This window comes from Zootoca vivipara, chromosome 7 (genome assembly GCF_963506605.1).
Source record: "Zootoca vivipara chromosome 7, rZooViv1.1, whole genome shotgun sequence".
Taxonomy (NCBI): Eukaryota; Metazoa; Chordata; class Lepidosauria; order Squamata; family Lacertidae; genus Zootoca; species Zootoca vivipara.
This window is the reverse complement of record NC_083282.1, coordinates 55,340,647-55,358,208: the sequence shown is the minus strand read 5'-3', so window position 1 is coordinate 55,358,208 and position 17,562 is coordinate 55,340,647. Positions and strand designations below refer to the sequence as shown.

At 40.8% G+C, this 17,562-nt stretch overlaps 1 protein-coding gene across 6 annotated transcripts in view; it reads right to left on the bottom strand.

The window, feature by feature from the left end:
- The window catches only part of NFASC (neurofascin), a 197,675-nt gene that overhangs the window by 100,102 nt on the left and 80,011 nt on the right, over window positions 1–17,562 (bottom strand). For 4 of the 6 annotated variants that reach the window (XM_060277089.1, XM_035122043.2, XM_035122048.2 and 1 more), the window contains exons 3-8: window positions 13,710–13,897; window positions 7,873–7,890; window positions 3,996–4,101; window positions 3,189–3,388; window positions 1,875–1,997; window positions 714–884 (exon numbers count right to left, since the gene is read on the bottom strand). In XM_060277089.1, coding sequence (XP_060133072.1) covers window positions 714–884; window positions 1,875–1,997; window positions 3,189–3,388; window positions 3,996–4,101; window positions 7,873–7,890; window positions 13,710–13,803 — 712 coding nt within the window. In that variant the 5' untranslated portion in view covers window positions 13,804–13,897. The remainder of the gene's footprint in view (window positions 1–713; window positions 885–1,874; window positions 1,998–3,188; window positions 3,389–3,995; window positions 4,102–7,872; window positions 7,891–13,709; window positions 13,898–17,562) is intronic. The other 2 variants (XM_060277090.1, XM_060277091.1) reach the window with 1 other exon arrangement.

Below are 17,562 nucleotides of genomic sequence, written 5' to 3'. Positions count from 1 at the left end.
TATCTAAAATCTTAGTTATTCAAACACAAAGAATTATATCCAAACCACGTTACAAAATGGCTGGTTCAGATATCCGAACAGGCGAAGTCTGCCCACTTCCTTACTTGTTTGTGTTTTGCTGGTTGGCAGCAACTATGTTGGGCAGGAGAGAGTTTCCCCCTTGTTTCGCTTTTGCCGATTGGCTGCAGCAGTTTCAGGCAGGAGGCATGGAGGGAGAAAGCATGGAATAGAAATGTTCCCATAGGAAAATAATGGGAATCATCAGCTTGTTATGCAAACACTCACTCAACAAACGATTTCTTGGGAACACATTTGTGTTCAGAAAGCAGGACCTGTGTGTATGTGAAAAATGCGTGGACACATGCTAGGGACCTGTTGATATGTCAGCCGATGTCTCTGATGTTTCGATTCATCACAGATAAATAAGACACTATCTGCCCAATAAGTAGAGCTGTCTTCCAAATGCATTTTGAACCTCCAAAATTCACGTAAGCTGCCTTGATCTTCTTGGAGGAAGGACAGAGCACCAATGTGTTAAATAAAGCATTTTCACACCTCTAAGAGCATGTCGTAAAAGACCTTCTCCTAAAGGAATGTTACAAAAACTGCCATGTTTGTAAGGAGATGGTTTCTCTGACTGTTGCCAGCACAGCAGGTACAGAAGGGATTGTGCTCATGAAGTTCCAGCCAAGTTGATCATAGTAAATACTTACTGGTCATGACTTTGAGGTTATAAGGATTTTTCTGCTGGATGGTGTGGGTGAAGGCAAAGCGAGCATTACAGCTGTAGTCAGTCAGGGCATCCTCCTGCATGACATTGGAGAAATACAAGTCACCATTCTGTCCTTGGGAGACACGCTTGTCTTGGTGGATTGACTCCATGGCTGTAAGAAAGAACAATAAATCTTATTGGAACTCACTGCTCTGCACCTTTGTAATGGATAGAACTAGTGGCAATTATCTACTAACTCCAGCAGCCTGGAAAATACATAAATTGATTACTTCCAGCTAGCATTGGACAGCAGAACTCAATTCAAGACATTTCTGATAATCCAAGCTAGGTACTTCAAATTATTACTATGGGTGAAAAGCAACACAAAGAACTAATTTTGCTTGCTTGCTTAGTTAACAGAACTGTTATGTCACCTGTCATTAGGACAGTTTCCACGTAGTTCCCAAAAGGATAATAAAAACAATAAAATTGTCTCATAATACGAGTGTTCAGTGACACACATGAGAAAATCCACATAGCTCGCTGCTATAAAGACTAGTTACTTTGTAAATATGACCAGCTGACAGAGTCAGTTTACCCCATGCACATGCAGTCTACATGGAAAAGGAAATATTTAGATTGAGAAGGTAGGTCTCAAATTTATTATGCGAACCAGCTCTTTTTCCAAGAGCTGCAGCTAGGGACATCCCAACAGCAGAGCAATGAGAGTGATAGCTTAGAACAGCATTTTTAAGGGCATTAAGGAAGCAGTGTGCAATATGAGAAGTGCATCTCAGAATCCACTTTGATACTTAATGAGATCCTGGGGTGAGCTCTGGAGGCGTATAACCCAGCTGAGGTCTTGGGCTATCTCTGGCTGAAGCTCCATCTTCCTTTGTATATTAACAAGCAGCAGATATTGAATGTACCACAACCAGATACTTTTCATTTAGTGTTGACAACATGAGAGTGTGGAAAGGTGGAAAAGGTCACTCCTTTGCAGTTGTGCCATAATACTACAGCGCCCCATGAATGGTCAGTACAGACAAGGGAAACAGTAGCACCACCAAGATCAGCCTAAACCATTATACTCATGCTCTATTAGGGAACCCTCTTCATTTTCAAGTACAGTTCTAGCCTGCTAACCAGTGTGAAGACTTACAGCTGCTCATCCAGAAGATAGCTGGAGGCGGCAGTCCAGGAGGGGGATTGCATGCCAAGATAAGATGAGCACCTTCGTGAACCTCTTGAATGTCTAAGTTTTCCTTTGGCCACAAGGGAGACTCTGCAATTAAAAATGCCGCAAAAGAAATTACATACATACACAAAGGTACATGGTGCTAATTTTTGAAACTGCTCCATAGAGTTATGCCTGTCACCATCCCATCGTGTTTTCCACACCTTATCCGGCTCTGCCGTCTAAAGCAGAGGTGGGGAACCTTTTCCATTCCAAGTGCTGCATAACCTTCTGGGAGCTGCATGCCAGTGGTGGGTGGGACTAAAACCATACCCACACCCCTTTCACACACAGGGATACATATTTTCTTCCCAAAGCAAGATCCATCCACATTATTTAATCCTCTTCCCCTTCTGTCAATACCAAAATTTATTCCAACTTTATACTAGCCGATATGGTACTTTACCCCAAGCTTATGCAGTATTAATTTTCTACTAAGATATCACTTAAATCCAGATTTTGGCTTTCTCAGAGAAACAACTGTGGAATAATTTAAGTTTTGAATTATCAAACCACTTTTGGTGTCCAGAAAAGTTATGATTATCAAGAATAAGATATATACTTCCTTGGTATCTAGTAGGGAATCTCCTTCAGAATCTCACCCATGGATCACCCCCGAAAAATCCTAGTATAAAGGATGCTTAAAAAAAAAAAGCCAACCTTTGAAGAAAGCGAGAAGGAACATTACTCTTGACCAATGAGGCAATTTGTGAGTAACTTGGGAACAAGCAGGGAGGTAGTGACTTAGGTGTTATAAATAACAAATTACAGAATGGAAATGAAGATTAAGCACTGATTCTCTGAGTTGCTGTGATGGAAGGTGACTTCTGCAATTTTGTACAGTAGAACCTCAGAACATGAACATAATCCATTCCAGAAGACGGTTCAACTTCTGAAACGATCTGAGTTCCGATGGGCGGCTTCTGATTGGCTGACAGCTGGTTTTTGCACAGCAGAAGCCACGTCAGACATTCGTGTTCTGAGGAACATTTGATAACCGGAGCACTTACCTCCGGGTTTTCGGCGTTCGAGAGCTGAAACGTTCAAGAATGGAGCCGTTCGAGTTCCGAGGATCCACTGTATTAATTTTGAATGCTTTTTAGCTAGACACTAGAACTAGACGCCAACAGACTGCACATTAACAATTCTCAAATACAAAAAGACCTTGCAAACAGAAATGGCACAGTGTATAAGGTTCTAAAACAATAAGGTTTCTAATAGTGTCATAATTATACTCACTTGAAACCTGCAGAAAGATTTTGTTGGAGATGGCTGTCCCCAAGTCATTCCGAGCAAAACACTGAAATTCCCCTTCATAATCTTCTGGCCTGCCACCGCTACGGAAGTCAACATCCAGTGTACCCGATGACCAATGTCTCATGCTTACTCTTGGGTCCTTTGCAACATTGAAGAACTTTCCATTTCGCGTCCAAAAAAATCTATAAAAATAGTTACATGAAAGAGACAATTACTTTCTTGCACAGGAAGAGCTTTATCCAATACTGCATGGTTTACATGTTATTTTGGATCAATTAACTCTCAGTGCATTCATGAGTTGGATTTCTCTGTTCTACTTTCTAGGAGAAGCATAATGTAAATATATTAGCATATTTTCTTTGTTGTTATTGGTATGAGAGAGGAAATAAAGTGGTCAAATAATTTACACAGGATAGCCATCAGGTGGCATTTGCAAGTCATTTTTTGCAAGGCATTCTTTGCAAGTTATCAGGGCTATTACAGAACTTTTATGATACAAACTCCTCTAAACTACTCCAGAGATAATTTGCAATGGGTATCCCTACAGTGGTCCAATACATGCAATTTAATGAATGACATCTGAGCCATTCAACAAAAAAACCCCCTTGCATTCAAGAGACAGTGTATGCTTACACTCACCATGAAAGGCTGCCAGAATAGCAGTGCAATTCTGACCCACAGTCAGGTGTGGGCTTAGCCATTGCTTTGGTTATAAGCACCTGTTTTGTTATACCATTCTGAGCTCCGCAATGAATGGGTGGGATTCAAATAAATTAGAACTGCACTCACGTGGGAGTGGGGTTCCCTTTTGCTTCGCACTCAATGAAGATGTTGTCCCTCGGATCTACAATATAATCTTTCACAGACTGCTTTGTAATAGTAGGGGGTTGAGGCACTGTAAAGTATATGCAAGAGGGACAGAGAAAAAGAGAATAAATAGGGGGCAAAGGAAGACATTCTCACTTATTGCCATTTGAAACAGCAAATTAATAAGAGCAAGTGCTCTTTCCAACATTATCCATGCCTCTTGCTTTTTGTTTTGTTTTATAAACAAAGACCCTTTACAAACTGAACTATGAACTCCACAGTCCATATATTCTAAAGAAATGCAAGGTTGTTGTCGTATTTGCAGCACATCATAGTTCTCTATGCACTGTTTTTGCCTTCCTGCTTGTGAAAGGTAAGGAGCACAATCCACTGATGTTTCTAGCTTGCAAGCCCTATCAAAATGAATATGAGCTGAGCAAAGACGATCTTCTCAGTGGCTTGCACCCAAGGTCAGATTAAAATGGAAGCTGCTATTGTTATTATAATTATTCATATCACACCATTCATCACAGGATCCATTCATCACAGGATCCATGATCAACTGAACTACAAAAACAGACAAAGCACATTAAAAACAGAACTCACAATTCAATAAAAAGCACATTCCATCTTTTCACACTACAATACAGAGAAAATGCTTTAAATAGTCAGAAAGCCCAGAAAAAGAGAAATATTTCCAATAGGCGCAGAAGATGCACAATGGCAGTGCTAGCCACATCTCAGGTGGAGGATGTTCCATACATAGAAACGATGTCATTGCCAAAGTAGCTGTCAGATAAGACATAGACCCACGAATTTCAGTAGATTATGGTATTACAAGAGAGGCCCCAGAAAATCTCAGAGTGTGGGCAGGTTATAGAGGGAGAGATGGTCCTACAGGAAACCAGGACCTAAGACATTCAGAACTTTTTATGTCAACACCATAACCTCAAATTGGGCTTGGTAGTAAATAGACAGCCAGTTCAGATCGTTGCGATCCAATGCAATATAGTTTTGAGCAGTAAAAACCCATGAGTGGCTGTGATTTGCATCAGCAGCAATCTCTGAACAGTCTCCAAGGGCATCCCTACATAGAACACACCAGAAACAGCTATAGTAGGTGAACTGGCCACAGCTGGATAAAGGCACTCCATGCCAATGAGACTATTTGGGTCTCTTATGGCATGGAACAATCAAGAACCTCCTTCCTCGACTCAAATACTTCCCTAAGACAGTGGCTTGTACATACTATATTTTTGAGCTCTGCCTTCCTTTGTAGGTGAAAGTATTTTTCCTGATGCAAAACCACACATTCGAACTGCTCACAGATTAAATTGGAAAACCATCTCCTCTGCATGTCTGAATGGAGCTAGAGGTTCTAGGGGTTCTCCTCACCCTTTGGAACTGATTTGGGGAGGCCATGAGCTGCACATAGCGGGAGGGGGAAATGTTCAACTGTGCAAGCATAAATCCTTCCACTGGTGGGACACATTAGTTGGATACAGCCCAGAGTCTGGCAAGCCTGAAAGCATGGACACATTACTCTTTCCCCCAGTATATGCATTTTTAAAGCATTGTTTGGTTGGACAACTACACTGCAAAATTCAGAAAAACGTGGATTTTGAAGGATAGCTGTGTTTCAGTTTGTATATTGTTTTGAAACTGTGAAATTGATAGATTTGGCTTCATATGCGAACTGAACTCAATTCTCCCCATCCTTAGTGATGGCTGACATCACTGAATCCAGACATCCAACAGACTTCCAAAGGGCTTGTTGTTACCACCAATCAGCTGATCAGCACCGACAGCGAGTCCCTTTGCACTTTTGACAGATGGGTAACTCCAATTTAAACCATAGTTTAATGAGACATATGAACTGGGCCAATGAGTGCCATTTCTGGCCAGCTACTTTAAGAGACTATTCCTCTTCTCTGCCCACATTTAAAGGCACACACTTCTCCCTGCAAAATCCAACCAAGGCTACTTGGCTGGATAACTTTCAGGTGTAAGCTGGGACCATAGCTGCCAAGTTCTCCCTTTTTTAAAAGGGAAATTCCCTTATGCTGAATAGGCTTCCTCGTGAGAAAAGGGAAAACTTGGCAGCTATGGCTGGGACAGAAGACTTGCAATCTGCTGCAGAAAATGAGTTCTAGAAAAGCATGAGATGACTAGTGGTTACAGTCAGATGTACCAATGTTGGTCTGCATTTACTGTTGATCTGCCCCTTCTCCTGCAACCTGCTGAGTCGCAGCAACAATTTCCTTTCTGCAAGCAGACAAGTCTTTGCAAGATCAAGTGCAACAACAGAGGCTGCAGAAATCAGCAAAGGAATTTTTTCAGTATCTAATATCAGTGAACAGGCACACTGATAGCAAAGTACTGCATGACAGACTTGCCACAATGACTAGGTTATGGTACCAGACAAAGCCATACCTGGACCTACAAACTCTATATGCCAATGCCCCGCAATGTGGTGCTCCCAAATTGCTTGATCTTCACATAATTATCATCTGATAATTCAAGTATGGGAAGAGAAGAACCAGGACAGGAAAGAAACACAGAAAAACAAGAACATGCAGATGGAGTCAAGAAGGTCATCCCAAGAGAGTACCATACACCCACATCTGAATCCACATGTCATCTGCAAATATATGTAAGGTGCCACAAAGTAAGTTCACCCTAGAGTGAAGCTCAATAAGAAGGTTTGGCTCCTGGAATTACACCTGGAAAAGCTGTCCCCAAAGTTACTATGATGCACCATCTCCATATGTATGCATAGGACAGCAGAGAACTGGGATAGGTAAGCTGCAATGGAGCACTGCTGCTCTGATCAGTTGTGGTGTACTGGAGGGGGAACATGGGAATGCAGCTCAGTGATCCCCCCTCCCCTAAAGTAGGAGTAATTATGTCATTGGCTTGGCTTGGTGTTAAGTCTAGCCTGCTGCCTTAGAACAAGCCACAGTATTCAATTTCTCCTGGGGTTTTCTCTCTCCAGTGGCCATTATATAATATATTTTCAGACTGCCAATGGCTTTAATAAGCTTTCCTCCCTCACACACACTCCTCTACCTCACACTGAGTTCAAAAGGAAACCCAAACCACGCATAAGAATTGGGGGTGTTGGGGAAGAGGGCTGTCCCCCCCCATCCAGAAGCAAGAAGGCCTCTCTACAAGTAATTAGGTCTCAAATATATCTAAAATGATCCACTTGGGTAATTTTTTACTAGGACAATATGCTGAGGAGATAGCAAAAACTTTCATGATTCACAGAACTCGTCCTCAACTAAGAATGCCTAGATGCCTAAATAACAGCTCTGTACAACTAGAAAGCTTGGTAAGCTATCTATATAGTTAAGTCAATATAAAAGCTTCATTCAAACGGTTTTGTATCTTACCTGTATTTAATGTTAAGGTAGCAAGTACCGTATACTAAAATAACAAAGTTTCCTTCGTTTGGTTAGAACAGGCTTCCTCAAACTCGGCCCTCCAGATGTTTTGGCTTACAACTCCCATGACCACTAGCTAGCAGGACCAGTGGTCAGGGATGATGGGAATTGTAGTCTCAAAACATTTGGAGGGCCGAGTTTGAGGAAGCCTGGGTTAGAATATGATACAGCTTTTCTATGTTACCATCCAAGTGCTGAAGATCAAGCTTCAAAAACTCAAGACTCCAGTGTTTAGTGCTATTAACCATGCAAGTAATGCCCATCCTATGGCCCTGTTTCACTTTGGGCTTCTTGGCTGTCTGCTATGTACATGGTTACTATGCACAGTGGTCCTGTGTGTTCTCTCCCCCCCCCAAAAAAAGAACTGGAGACAGCTGTGTTGGAGAAAAAACAAGTCAGTAAGTAAGACTTACATGTATCTTGAATACTTGCTGTTAGTTCCAAGGTGTAAGCGTATTTTTAAAAAAGAAAGAGAGAGGGTGGGTTAGTCTAACACATTTTAGATCTAGTATGTATATATAGCTATCTAAAAAAGTTAAATTGAAAACATAGCATTTTAAGGATGGCAATGATTAGCTTATGTCGAGCTCCTGGAAAAAGTTACGTAAAACATCAACAAAAGTGTAAAGAGAAATTAATAGGTTACAGTTAATGCCTCAAGACCACAAAGGCAATTCAAGACTTTTAAGAGGTAGTTCTGTGCCACTCCAGATGGTTTTGGACCACTAGTCTCATCATCTCAGACCATTCATTGTACCAGCTGTGGCTGATGGGAGACGGGCTAGAGGGCCACAAGTTCCTCTTCGTGTTTTAAAGGACGGACGAAAGCCTCAAACAAGATCTACTTCCAGTTTCTTGAGAGTGGCTTAAGCATGTGAAAGATCAGGCTGAGGCCTAGCCCACAGGTTCAAACATTCTTTCTATAGGATGTGGCCAAGACCATCCTCAGTTACATGTATGCCTGGTCCCTTGGAGAATTTAAAGTATTGCCTGCTTGCCAGTAGCTATTTCCACAATCACTGTAACATTTTTTTTGACACAACAATTAAAGTGGAAAGTTGTATATGGAGATACTAATGACACATATTCCATACAGATAGGGAGACTTCATGAGGAATCACTTTGGTCCATGCGAACCAAACCAGACAGCATTAGAAATTAGGAGCTAGCCTACTTGTGAGGTTAACCCAGGGGTTCCCAAACTAAGGCCCGGGGGCCGGATGCGGCCCAATCACCTTCTAAATCCGGCCCGTGGACGGTCCGGGTATCAGCATGTTTTTACATGAGTAGAATGTTTCCTTTTATTTAAGATGCACCTCTGGGTTATTTGTGGGGCCTGCCTGGTGTTTTTACATGAGTAGAATGTGTCCTTTTATTTAAAATGCATCTCTGGGTTATTTGTGGGGCATAGGAATTCGTTCATTTTTTTTCTTTTCAAAATATAGTCCGGCCCCCCACAAGGTCTGAGGGACAGTGGACCAGCCCCCTGCTGAAAAAGTTTGCTGACCCCTGGGTTAACCATTCCATTTAGACTTCCAAAAAATCATTTAAAAACTCTAAACAGCAACCATGAAGTGTGTGTGGGGGGATCAGGATTGGGGGCATGGAACCAACCCATTATTTCCCTGTTATAGTCCCACTAAAAATAAAAAGTGTCTGCTCCCTCTCTCCCATTGAAGCCAATGGCCAAAGAACCCCTTGGTTTATCTTTTGAATGGTTTCTACTTCTTACCTACACGAGTATAGTAATGATGTGAAGTGGATCACGCCTACTGTCCCTACAATGATGTTATTGGCCCCACCCTAAGATGTCCAAACATTAGCTGAAATTGATTCGTTATTCCTATTCTTATCCTCTGCTTTTTTAAATCAATTACCCATCCATGAGATTGGAAATTCTCTAATTCTATGGCTACTAAGTTTCCCTAGGAGTCTCCAGTTTCTGTAAGTATATCTGTTGGGTTGTCCCTCCATACATACTGTATTTGCCAACAGCTCCAAAATTCTAAAGATGGTGAAGCAAGGCTTTCTCGTGCTGACATCTATGTTTATCATCAGCCTCCTCTTAAGAATCCCTTTGTCTGAATGCAGATGATGCTCAAGTTTGATTCAATATTTTTTCAGCTGCCTCTCCAACATCATCAAGGGGAGGTTTGCTGGCTAAACAACTCAGAATACAAATCTGATACCCTGGCTTCACTGGTGGACATTTGCTCTAATTCACCCCTGCACCTGTAGGAACCACTAATCTCTACGAAGGAGGGAGGGCTTGAGGGTCTGGGTTCAAAAGGAAAAGAGAGCTCATTTGTGTGGAGAGTCATCAATTTGCAAACTTATCATAAACCCAGAGCAGCTGTAGCTATTAATGCACCACCTGCTCGATTTAGTAAAACCTGAAACCTTTCAAGTTCACAAATAGGAGTGATGAATTAATTAGCTGAGCCTCTGCCACAAACAATGGGCAGGCACCAGAGGGCTAAGGGAGACAGAGCACTTTTCTGTGTTCAATAAAAGGAAGATTAAAAATCCAATTCCCTAGCAGCTTGAAGAAGGAAAAGGGGACTCTAGAGCCTGATGCATGCAAAAGGGAAAGAAAACCTTTGAAATGGGCCCAGCTGGGTGAGGCAGATGTATTGCAGATCCCTTAATGTTTTCTGTATCATCCTGTTACAAGGTCCTGTGTTGAGCAACACTGCTTTGAAGTAGGCAATACTTCAAAACATTTGTCAAACCATCTCACCAAAAGGAGATGTACTGCATCCCCCCCCAATATCTGCTGCCTAGTAGGATTGCTCAGCTGTCCAAAAAGCACAAGTTGAAATGAAGTGAAAGTCTAAGCATGATTATGCAAAAGGATGTCCCAATGAGCTCCATGGCTCATACTCTCTAGTAAACATACTTAAGACTGCAGCCAGACTTAAGACTGAAAATGTTCCAGTTGATCACTTAGCTTTGTTTAGGGAAAGGGATAGACTAGGGACACCACTTCATATACATTTTCAACACAGGCCAAGCGACGGCATGTGCATGTTATATAAGAGGCACAGCAGGATGGCATCTGAACATTGCTCCTTGTATGTGTGACACATCTTTACCATGCAACAGCCCCAACACAGCAAATGGAAAGCTGTAAAACTGACATAAACAGCACATGAAACTGTATTGCAGTTACATAACCTCCAACAAAGAGCTAATCTTATACATCTCCTGCCCCAAGCAGACTATTATTGGAATTAAGTGATAATAGATGGAAGGTGCTTTAGAAATGCAAAAGTTTGTTTAAAAGCAAGCAAGCAAGCTTTAGAACAAGTACTGAGTGTGCCTTTTTTTTCTTTTCTAAGGTCATATTACACTCATTCTTTCATTCAAAAGGGGGGGGGAACCTGTTACCAGTCAGAAGTTCTCAATCTCTCTCTTTTTTTAGAAAGTACTTGTATTTGATTCTACTGCCCCTGTGTTCCTTTTCCGAGACTCGCCTATCAGAACAAGTAGTGAGCTTTTTGATTAAGTTTAGCCCGAAGCAATCAAAGCTCGTGCCCCAAAGAAAATTATTAGTGCCCTCATCATGAAACTCAGTGTCAGTTAGGCCAGGGGAGCCTTAACCTTTGCCCTTCCCAATGTTGTTGGACTACAATGCCCACCATCCCTGACAATTAGCCATGCTGTCAGAGGCTAATGGGGGTTTGAGTTCAATTACATTTGGAGGGCTATGGGTTCCCCACCCCTGAGTTAGACAATGCCAAAAGATCTTTCAACAAAATCTGCATTATATTAAACCAATAAGGGACTAGCAATGCAATCTGATGCAAGTTGGCTGGGAAGAAAGTTCCACTGTGTTCTCTCATAGGGCAGCGTTCATAGCTAAGATTGTAGCCTAAGTGTCTTCATTCAGTACCAGGTCCCAGTGACCACAATTGTGTGATTGACTCTGAAACAATATTGGTATGAAAGTTCCATTAAAAATTCTCCTTTGGGGTGTTTCCTTAGCTCTGTTTGAGCTGAGAAACTTTCTCTGCTAATGCAACAGAGCTTTGTCCATTAACAACAACAACAACAACAACAACAACATTTTCTTTGGTTACCAAAGTACATACGTTGTCTCAATTTTCAGATCATAAAGTCCTTTCTATAGATCAGACACATTCCATGTGAGACTTGAATGTTGAAGGTTGGGGAGAAGAGAGGTAGGGAGAGAACTCTGTTTCTTTAAACCAGCTTCCTGCTAAAGCAGTTTTTGCTAATTCGGGTATCTTAAGCATGGCCATGACACCCACTGCTAACTAATGCCAGGGTGGGCACCCATGCTTAGAACTCTTCTTTTACATTTTCTGTGAAGAATAGGGGTGTGCAATAGATGCTTCCAACCAGTTTAAAACAACAGCAAAACAAAACTTCTATCAGATTGCCTGGGGGTGGGGTGGCCTAAAGTCACATGATGCAGCAGCCTTGTTGAAAATTTTAGCTGAGCTTTGTATTATCCATGCATAGTAAACAAAAGAAATAAGATACTAAAATAAACTATTATTAAATGCATCCAGTCCTCATGAATGCAAATAGTATTGCTTAGACTCAGAAACCTAAAGGCAAATATGTGTTCTTTCAAAATGTTTAAACTATACATTTCCACTCAATATTCATGAAAAGTCTGGTGATTCATACCTCTTCAAATCTTCTTTTCTTTTTATTTGTACGTTAAACATTTCAATGTTTCAGGTACAAATAATAATAAAAAAAGATTTGAAGAGATATGAATCACAATAGTTTTCATGATTGTTGAAATTTCACAATAAGGATGCTGGGCAGGTGTAAATGTCTGTATACAATGTATACAGGAAATATATACCGGTACAAGATCATATGTAAGAGGTCCTTATACCATCGGGTAAACTGGTAAAGCATACATATAGGCAAGCAAGCATATATTGTATATAAATTAGGGGAAATTCAGATCCCTTAGTCCAAATCTCAGGTAAAGGGTGCTGACCACACCAGCTTTTACTGTTTCTGAGATGAGATGAAGGTGAGTTAGGAGCCTATTTGTATGCCAGGAATTCATGAGTCTCTGACTACAAACCACCATATGAAAGTAGGATTAATTCAGTGTGATTTGAACTCAGAAAGTAAACCACAGTTACCAGGTTCAGCTACAACAGGATGCTAGTTACCACGTGGTAAGGGCCAGGTGTTCTTTTTGAACCTTCCCCTTTGGAGAAGAACAATGGCTCAGTAGTAAAACATGCAGATGGTCCCAGGCTGAGTCCCAGACATCTCCAGGGAGGGCTGAAACCTTAGATAAACCGCTGTGAGTTACTGCACCCAATACTGGGATAGATGGACCAATGATTTGATTCCATATAAGGCAGCTGTATATGTTCCTAGTAGGAGTCAAGATTAAAACATAAAGCAATCCCAGACAAGAGCTGAAGAGTTCCTGAGATCTACTTTTCTAGGTCAAATAATAAAAAGAAATAGAGGCTGCAGTACATTGGTCTGAAAATGGCTTTTCCATATTGAAAGTTGCCTGGGTGTTTTTTTTTCTCTTTACTGGAATAGTTTGGTAGCCGTTCCACTAATAACCATTTAAACCAGCAGTAACAGCCATGTTACACCTGCTAGTACAAAAAGAGAGGTGATCTATTTACATGACCAAGAAGACTACAACCGAACATTATGGCCAGGCACCCAGCTATTAGTTGCCTTTCTGGCTGGACAATCATAAACACATAATGAGCTGAAATGAAAATATAACCATCCTCCCAACATATAGAAAACAGATTGGCCCATGGAATGAAACCATCAGGCAATATGGACATCTGAAATGTTCTTTGAATATGTCATGTGTTCTGGGTCCATTTTACATTCTGTGAATTTGCCTTTATATCTTTTGTGTAACCTCTTTAGCCCCAAACAGTTGAATATAAATATAGTCTAGTTCAAGTTACAGATTCTGTTTTTTTACCCAGTTATGTGCTTCTAAGGACATTTGTCATAAAAGCTTGACTATCTTCAAAGATAGAACAAAAAAAGTCAGGGCAAACATCCAGTCTTTTCTCTAACCACTGAAGTGAATAACTCCCCAGGGCAGCTTTCCTCAACCTATTATTGGGACTACATTATGGTGTGCCCAATAGGCAGGGATGTTGGGACTTGTAGCCCAGCAACATTTGAAGACCTCAGGCTGGGGTCAGCTGTCCCAGAGATGGAACTGAGAAAGTAAATAAATGAATGAATAAACAATCAGTGGACTTACGATCCCGAGGGACTTCAATGGCTCTGATGAGGTGATGAAAGTATAAAGCGAGCACCACTCCCGTATAGGTTAGGAGATATCTTTGCATTACCATTTTGAATATTTGGCTAAGATCCTACGTCCCCAGTTTCCTCCAACAAGGCAAAGTGGTGTCTTACTACCGTAGTGCAGCAGGATACTATGATTTACTGTAAAAAGAAAAGAAAAATATTTAATGACATGCAACTAAGATTCATACATGCTGTATTCATCTTTCTTAAAAAAAAATATTTGGAGGAAGACTGCAAAAGGCAAGCAAATTCCACATTTCACTTAGCCTTTTGTACCCTGGTAACTAAGAAGAGGGTCTCACACAAAGGATTAAGCCACTTCCCCCCCTGACCTTTTCACAGAAAGTCTATTCAGTTCTAATAGACTGGGTAAATAGACTCTTCATATTACTCTACTAGCTCTACATGACACCTTATTTTAGAGGAAATAAATAAATAAAATGTTAACATTCAGAATTGTAAATGTAGTTTATGCCCCAGATTCTTAAGATTTGTTCTCAAGAATAGCCCTAGTGAGGTTTGTTAAGTTACTTGACTTGCGTTCAGGCACACATGTTTTCCTCTTTCCTCTTTGCAACTAACACTCAACATTCTGTGGCTTCCGAGAATGCTCAGCCCTTTAAGAAAACAACACAAAAATACTTTTTGTATACTGTAAGTATACTGTAATTATTAATAATAGTACTGACTTCAGCATTCTGCAACAGCATATGCTACCAGGTCAACTGTCACTTTTGTATTTACTGTACTGAGAAAATGATGCTCAGATGCAACTTCTCTTGGTGAGGAAGCTTTCCACTTTTTAACTCAACTTTCCAGATGGCTTGAGATAGGAAAGGTGAAAAGGATTGCACAACAGGGAGTGTCCAGAAAGAGACACAGCATCACCTTTCTTCTGCTTAACCTTCAATTTGTGTAGCAGTTTTGTTTGTATGTTCTGTCTTATCTCACTGGCAGAAGTCAGCCATTGTCCACTTAGATCTTGGAAGCGACTTCTGTGTACACACACAATGATACAGAACTTAGTGCTTTTTTAAAATTCATGAAAATGACACCACCTTTGTCAATGGGAAAGAGACTAGGGGAGAACAGCACAGACCAGTTTGTAAGACACAGGCTGCATCTGTTCTACTGAAGCCTTATTCTGAAGGGCTGAGATGCCCAGCCACCATCACTCTGGTGTTAGCATATTGAACTTCCCAGTACCTCTCAGAAAAGAGAGAAATGCTATTACCATAATCATGAAAAATGTGCGAGAAACTAGTGATATTAAATAATAGGCCAGAAATTCTTGCAGGGGTGCAGCTGCTACATCAGGCATCCCCAAACTTCGGCCCTCCAGATGTTTTGGACTACAATTCCCATCATCCCTGACTACTGGTCCTGTTAGCTAGGGATCATGGGAGTTGTAGGCCAAAACATCTGGAGGGCCGAAGTTTGGGGATGCCTGTGCTACATGATGCAGAATGCTGTAGGTGGTGGTTTTTAAACCAATAGGAAAAAACCAATAATAAAGAACTGGTAAATATTCCCTTGGTCATTAAAGATATGTCTGCCTGACAGCTTGCCATGTTCTTCCTTATTGCTATAAGATCTGCTCAGGAATTGAGTAGGTGCCCTGGGAAATCTCAGGCATCCTTTATCCTATACTCAAGTATTCTTCATACCCCTATACTCAAAGCAGAAAAGCTGTTTGCTGGTCCTCTGCAAAGCATGATCACAGAACTAGAAAAAAACAAGCTGAAGCACACTACGTGTGTGCACTGTACCAATTAGATATTCTGGAACACCACATTCATCTAATCCCCTAAATGAGGAATATAGGAAGCTGCCTTATACTGAGTCAGAGCTTTGGTCTATTTAGCTCATCATTGTTCACTGACTGACAATGGCTCTCTGATGCAACAATGGCAAATTGGTGGGTTCAGTGGTAGGCAGCAAAGGGGGAAAATGGGTGCAAGTGCTACCTATTATCTCATCAGTATCGCTGGAATGTTGATTGTTAGGAAGTCGCAAGAGGGACATGCAACAATCTATTTCAATGTGCAGCGCTCCTGTTCAGGATTCTAGCCAACCACTCCTGTCTTCTATTGGGCATTGCCAACATACACACATTTATCAATTTCGGAAATTCAAGGTAACATATACACAATCATGGATCTACTTTTGAAATAAATACTGTACCATCATACTTAATGAACATTATAAATTATAAATCATTTTACCAGCTAATATAATTCATTGTGTTATTATCAAATTAAGCATCAAGTAAGTGCTTACATGCGGGGGATTCTAGCCTTCATAGGCTATAAACTTATCTCCTAGTGCAAGATTGCTCATCTCTAGCACAATGACTGAGTGAAATAACCAAGATGGTTACAAAACAGACATCCCATGGCAATTTCAGGCTGAGAAACATTCTGACAAGTCTTGACTTAACACGCACACCCGTCACTCTGGTAATGTGGATTTAAAGGCAATATAAATGGGGATAAATCACTCAGCTTCAAAACACCAAAAACCTGCTTCACAAAACTACTACAATAACTCATCAGAGCTAGCCTCATCCCTGATTTACAGTTTACTGTATCTTGAATAGAGCTATAAATATCTGGCTTCCAGCAGTTAGACATGCAGACACATTTGCTCATATCTAAAATAAAAACAAAGCTGTATGAGAAAGCATCCCCAGACTCGTCTTTCTGCTCTGTGTCCTTGTCAGAGTTTACAGTTGTTGCACATGGACAATGGTGCAAGAGGAAACTATTGGTAAGGCAAGGAAACCCCAGTTTCATGAAATATAAATAAGTAGCAGTGGTTTTGGCTGCAGCTCATCAATGCAAATAGCAACCTGAATGGATATAAGAACATGAAGGCATCATTGCACCGCTAATAGTTCATTCAAACAACAATTTTGTCAAGGATGTTTTAAGAACATATTGAGTAGTTTGGACTAAATTGGAGGAAACCCTTGATGCCGACGTATACCGTGTTTCTCATATTATAAGACACGTCTTATATTTATTTTTTCCTCAAAAAAAACACACTATGGCTTATTTTCAAGGGATGTCTTATTTTTTTCCTCCTCCTCCTGCCGCGGCCGGCATTGCTGCTGCGCCTATCACTATGTCTTATTTTCGGGGTATGGCTTATATTCCTTGAATGCTTAAAAATCCTGCTATGGCTTATTTTATGGGTATGTCTTAAAATATGAGAAACAGGGTACATACTGCCCCAAGGAGATGGTGATGAGAAATCACTTTAACAGACTGCCACTTGATATGCTCTTTTGTATATACCAGAGCTTATCTTGTACAGGGGAAAATATATTCTGCAGCTGCAGAGAATGGCAGATGTCATTCTCTTTGCTTCTGCAATATGACCCCATAGGTTAATTCACAATTATTCCCCACCACCTCTCCACAATATGCAGGGAAGGGACCAAGAAATACCCTTATCAAATTTGTGTAATGATGTCTACATTCTCAGTCCTCCCCATGTACAAAAGAAGAGGAATTTAGCAAGGGAGTAACATAGTTTTCCTGGAGTGGTAAAAGTAACACCAGTAGTTTACAAGCAGGATGATAACCATGATTGCTGATTCATGGCCCTGTTGCATTTTAATTGAAGGCAATAGCTGGACTAGGTGAAGAAAAAGCCTAGTTCCTGGAGAATAAATGAACAACTGTTTGCTGCTTACAAACATAACCAGAGAAGAATATGGACTTCAACATCAACAAGCAATAAAATATAGCCAAATATATAAGCACATTAAATCATCCCCAAGCATGCCTCCTATTCTG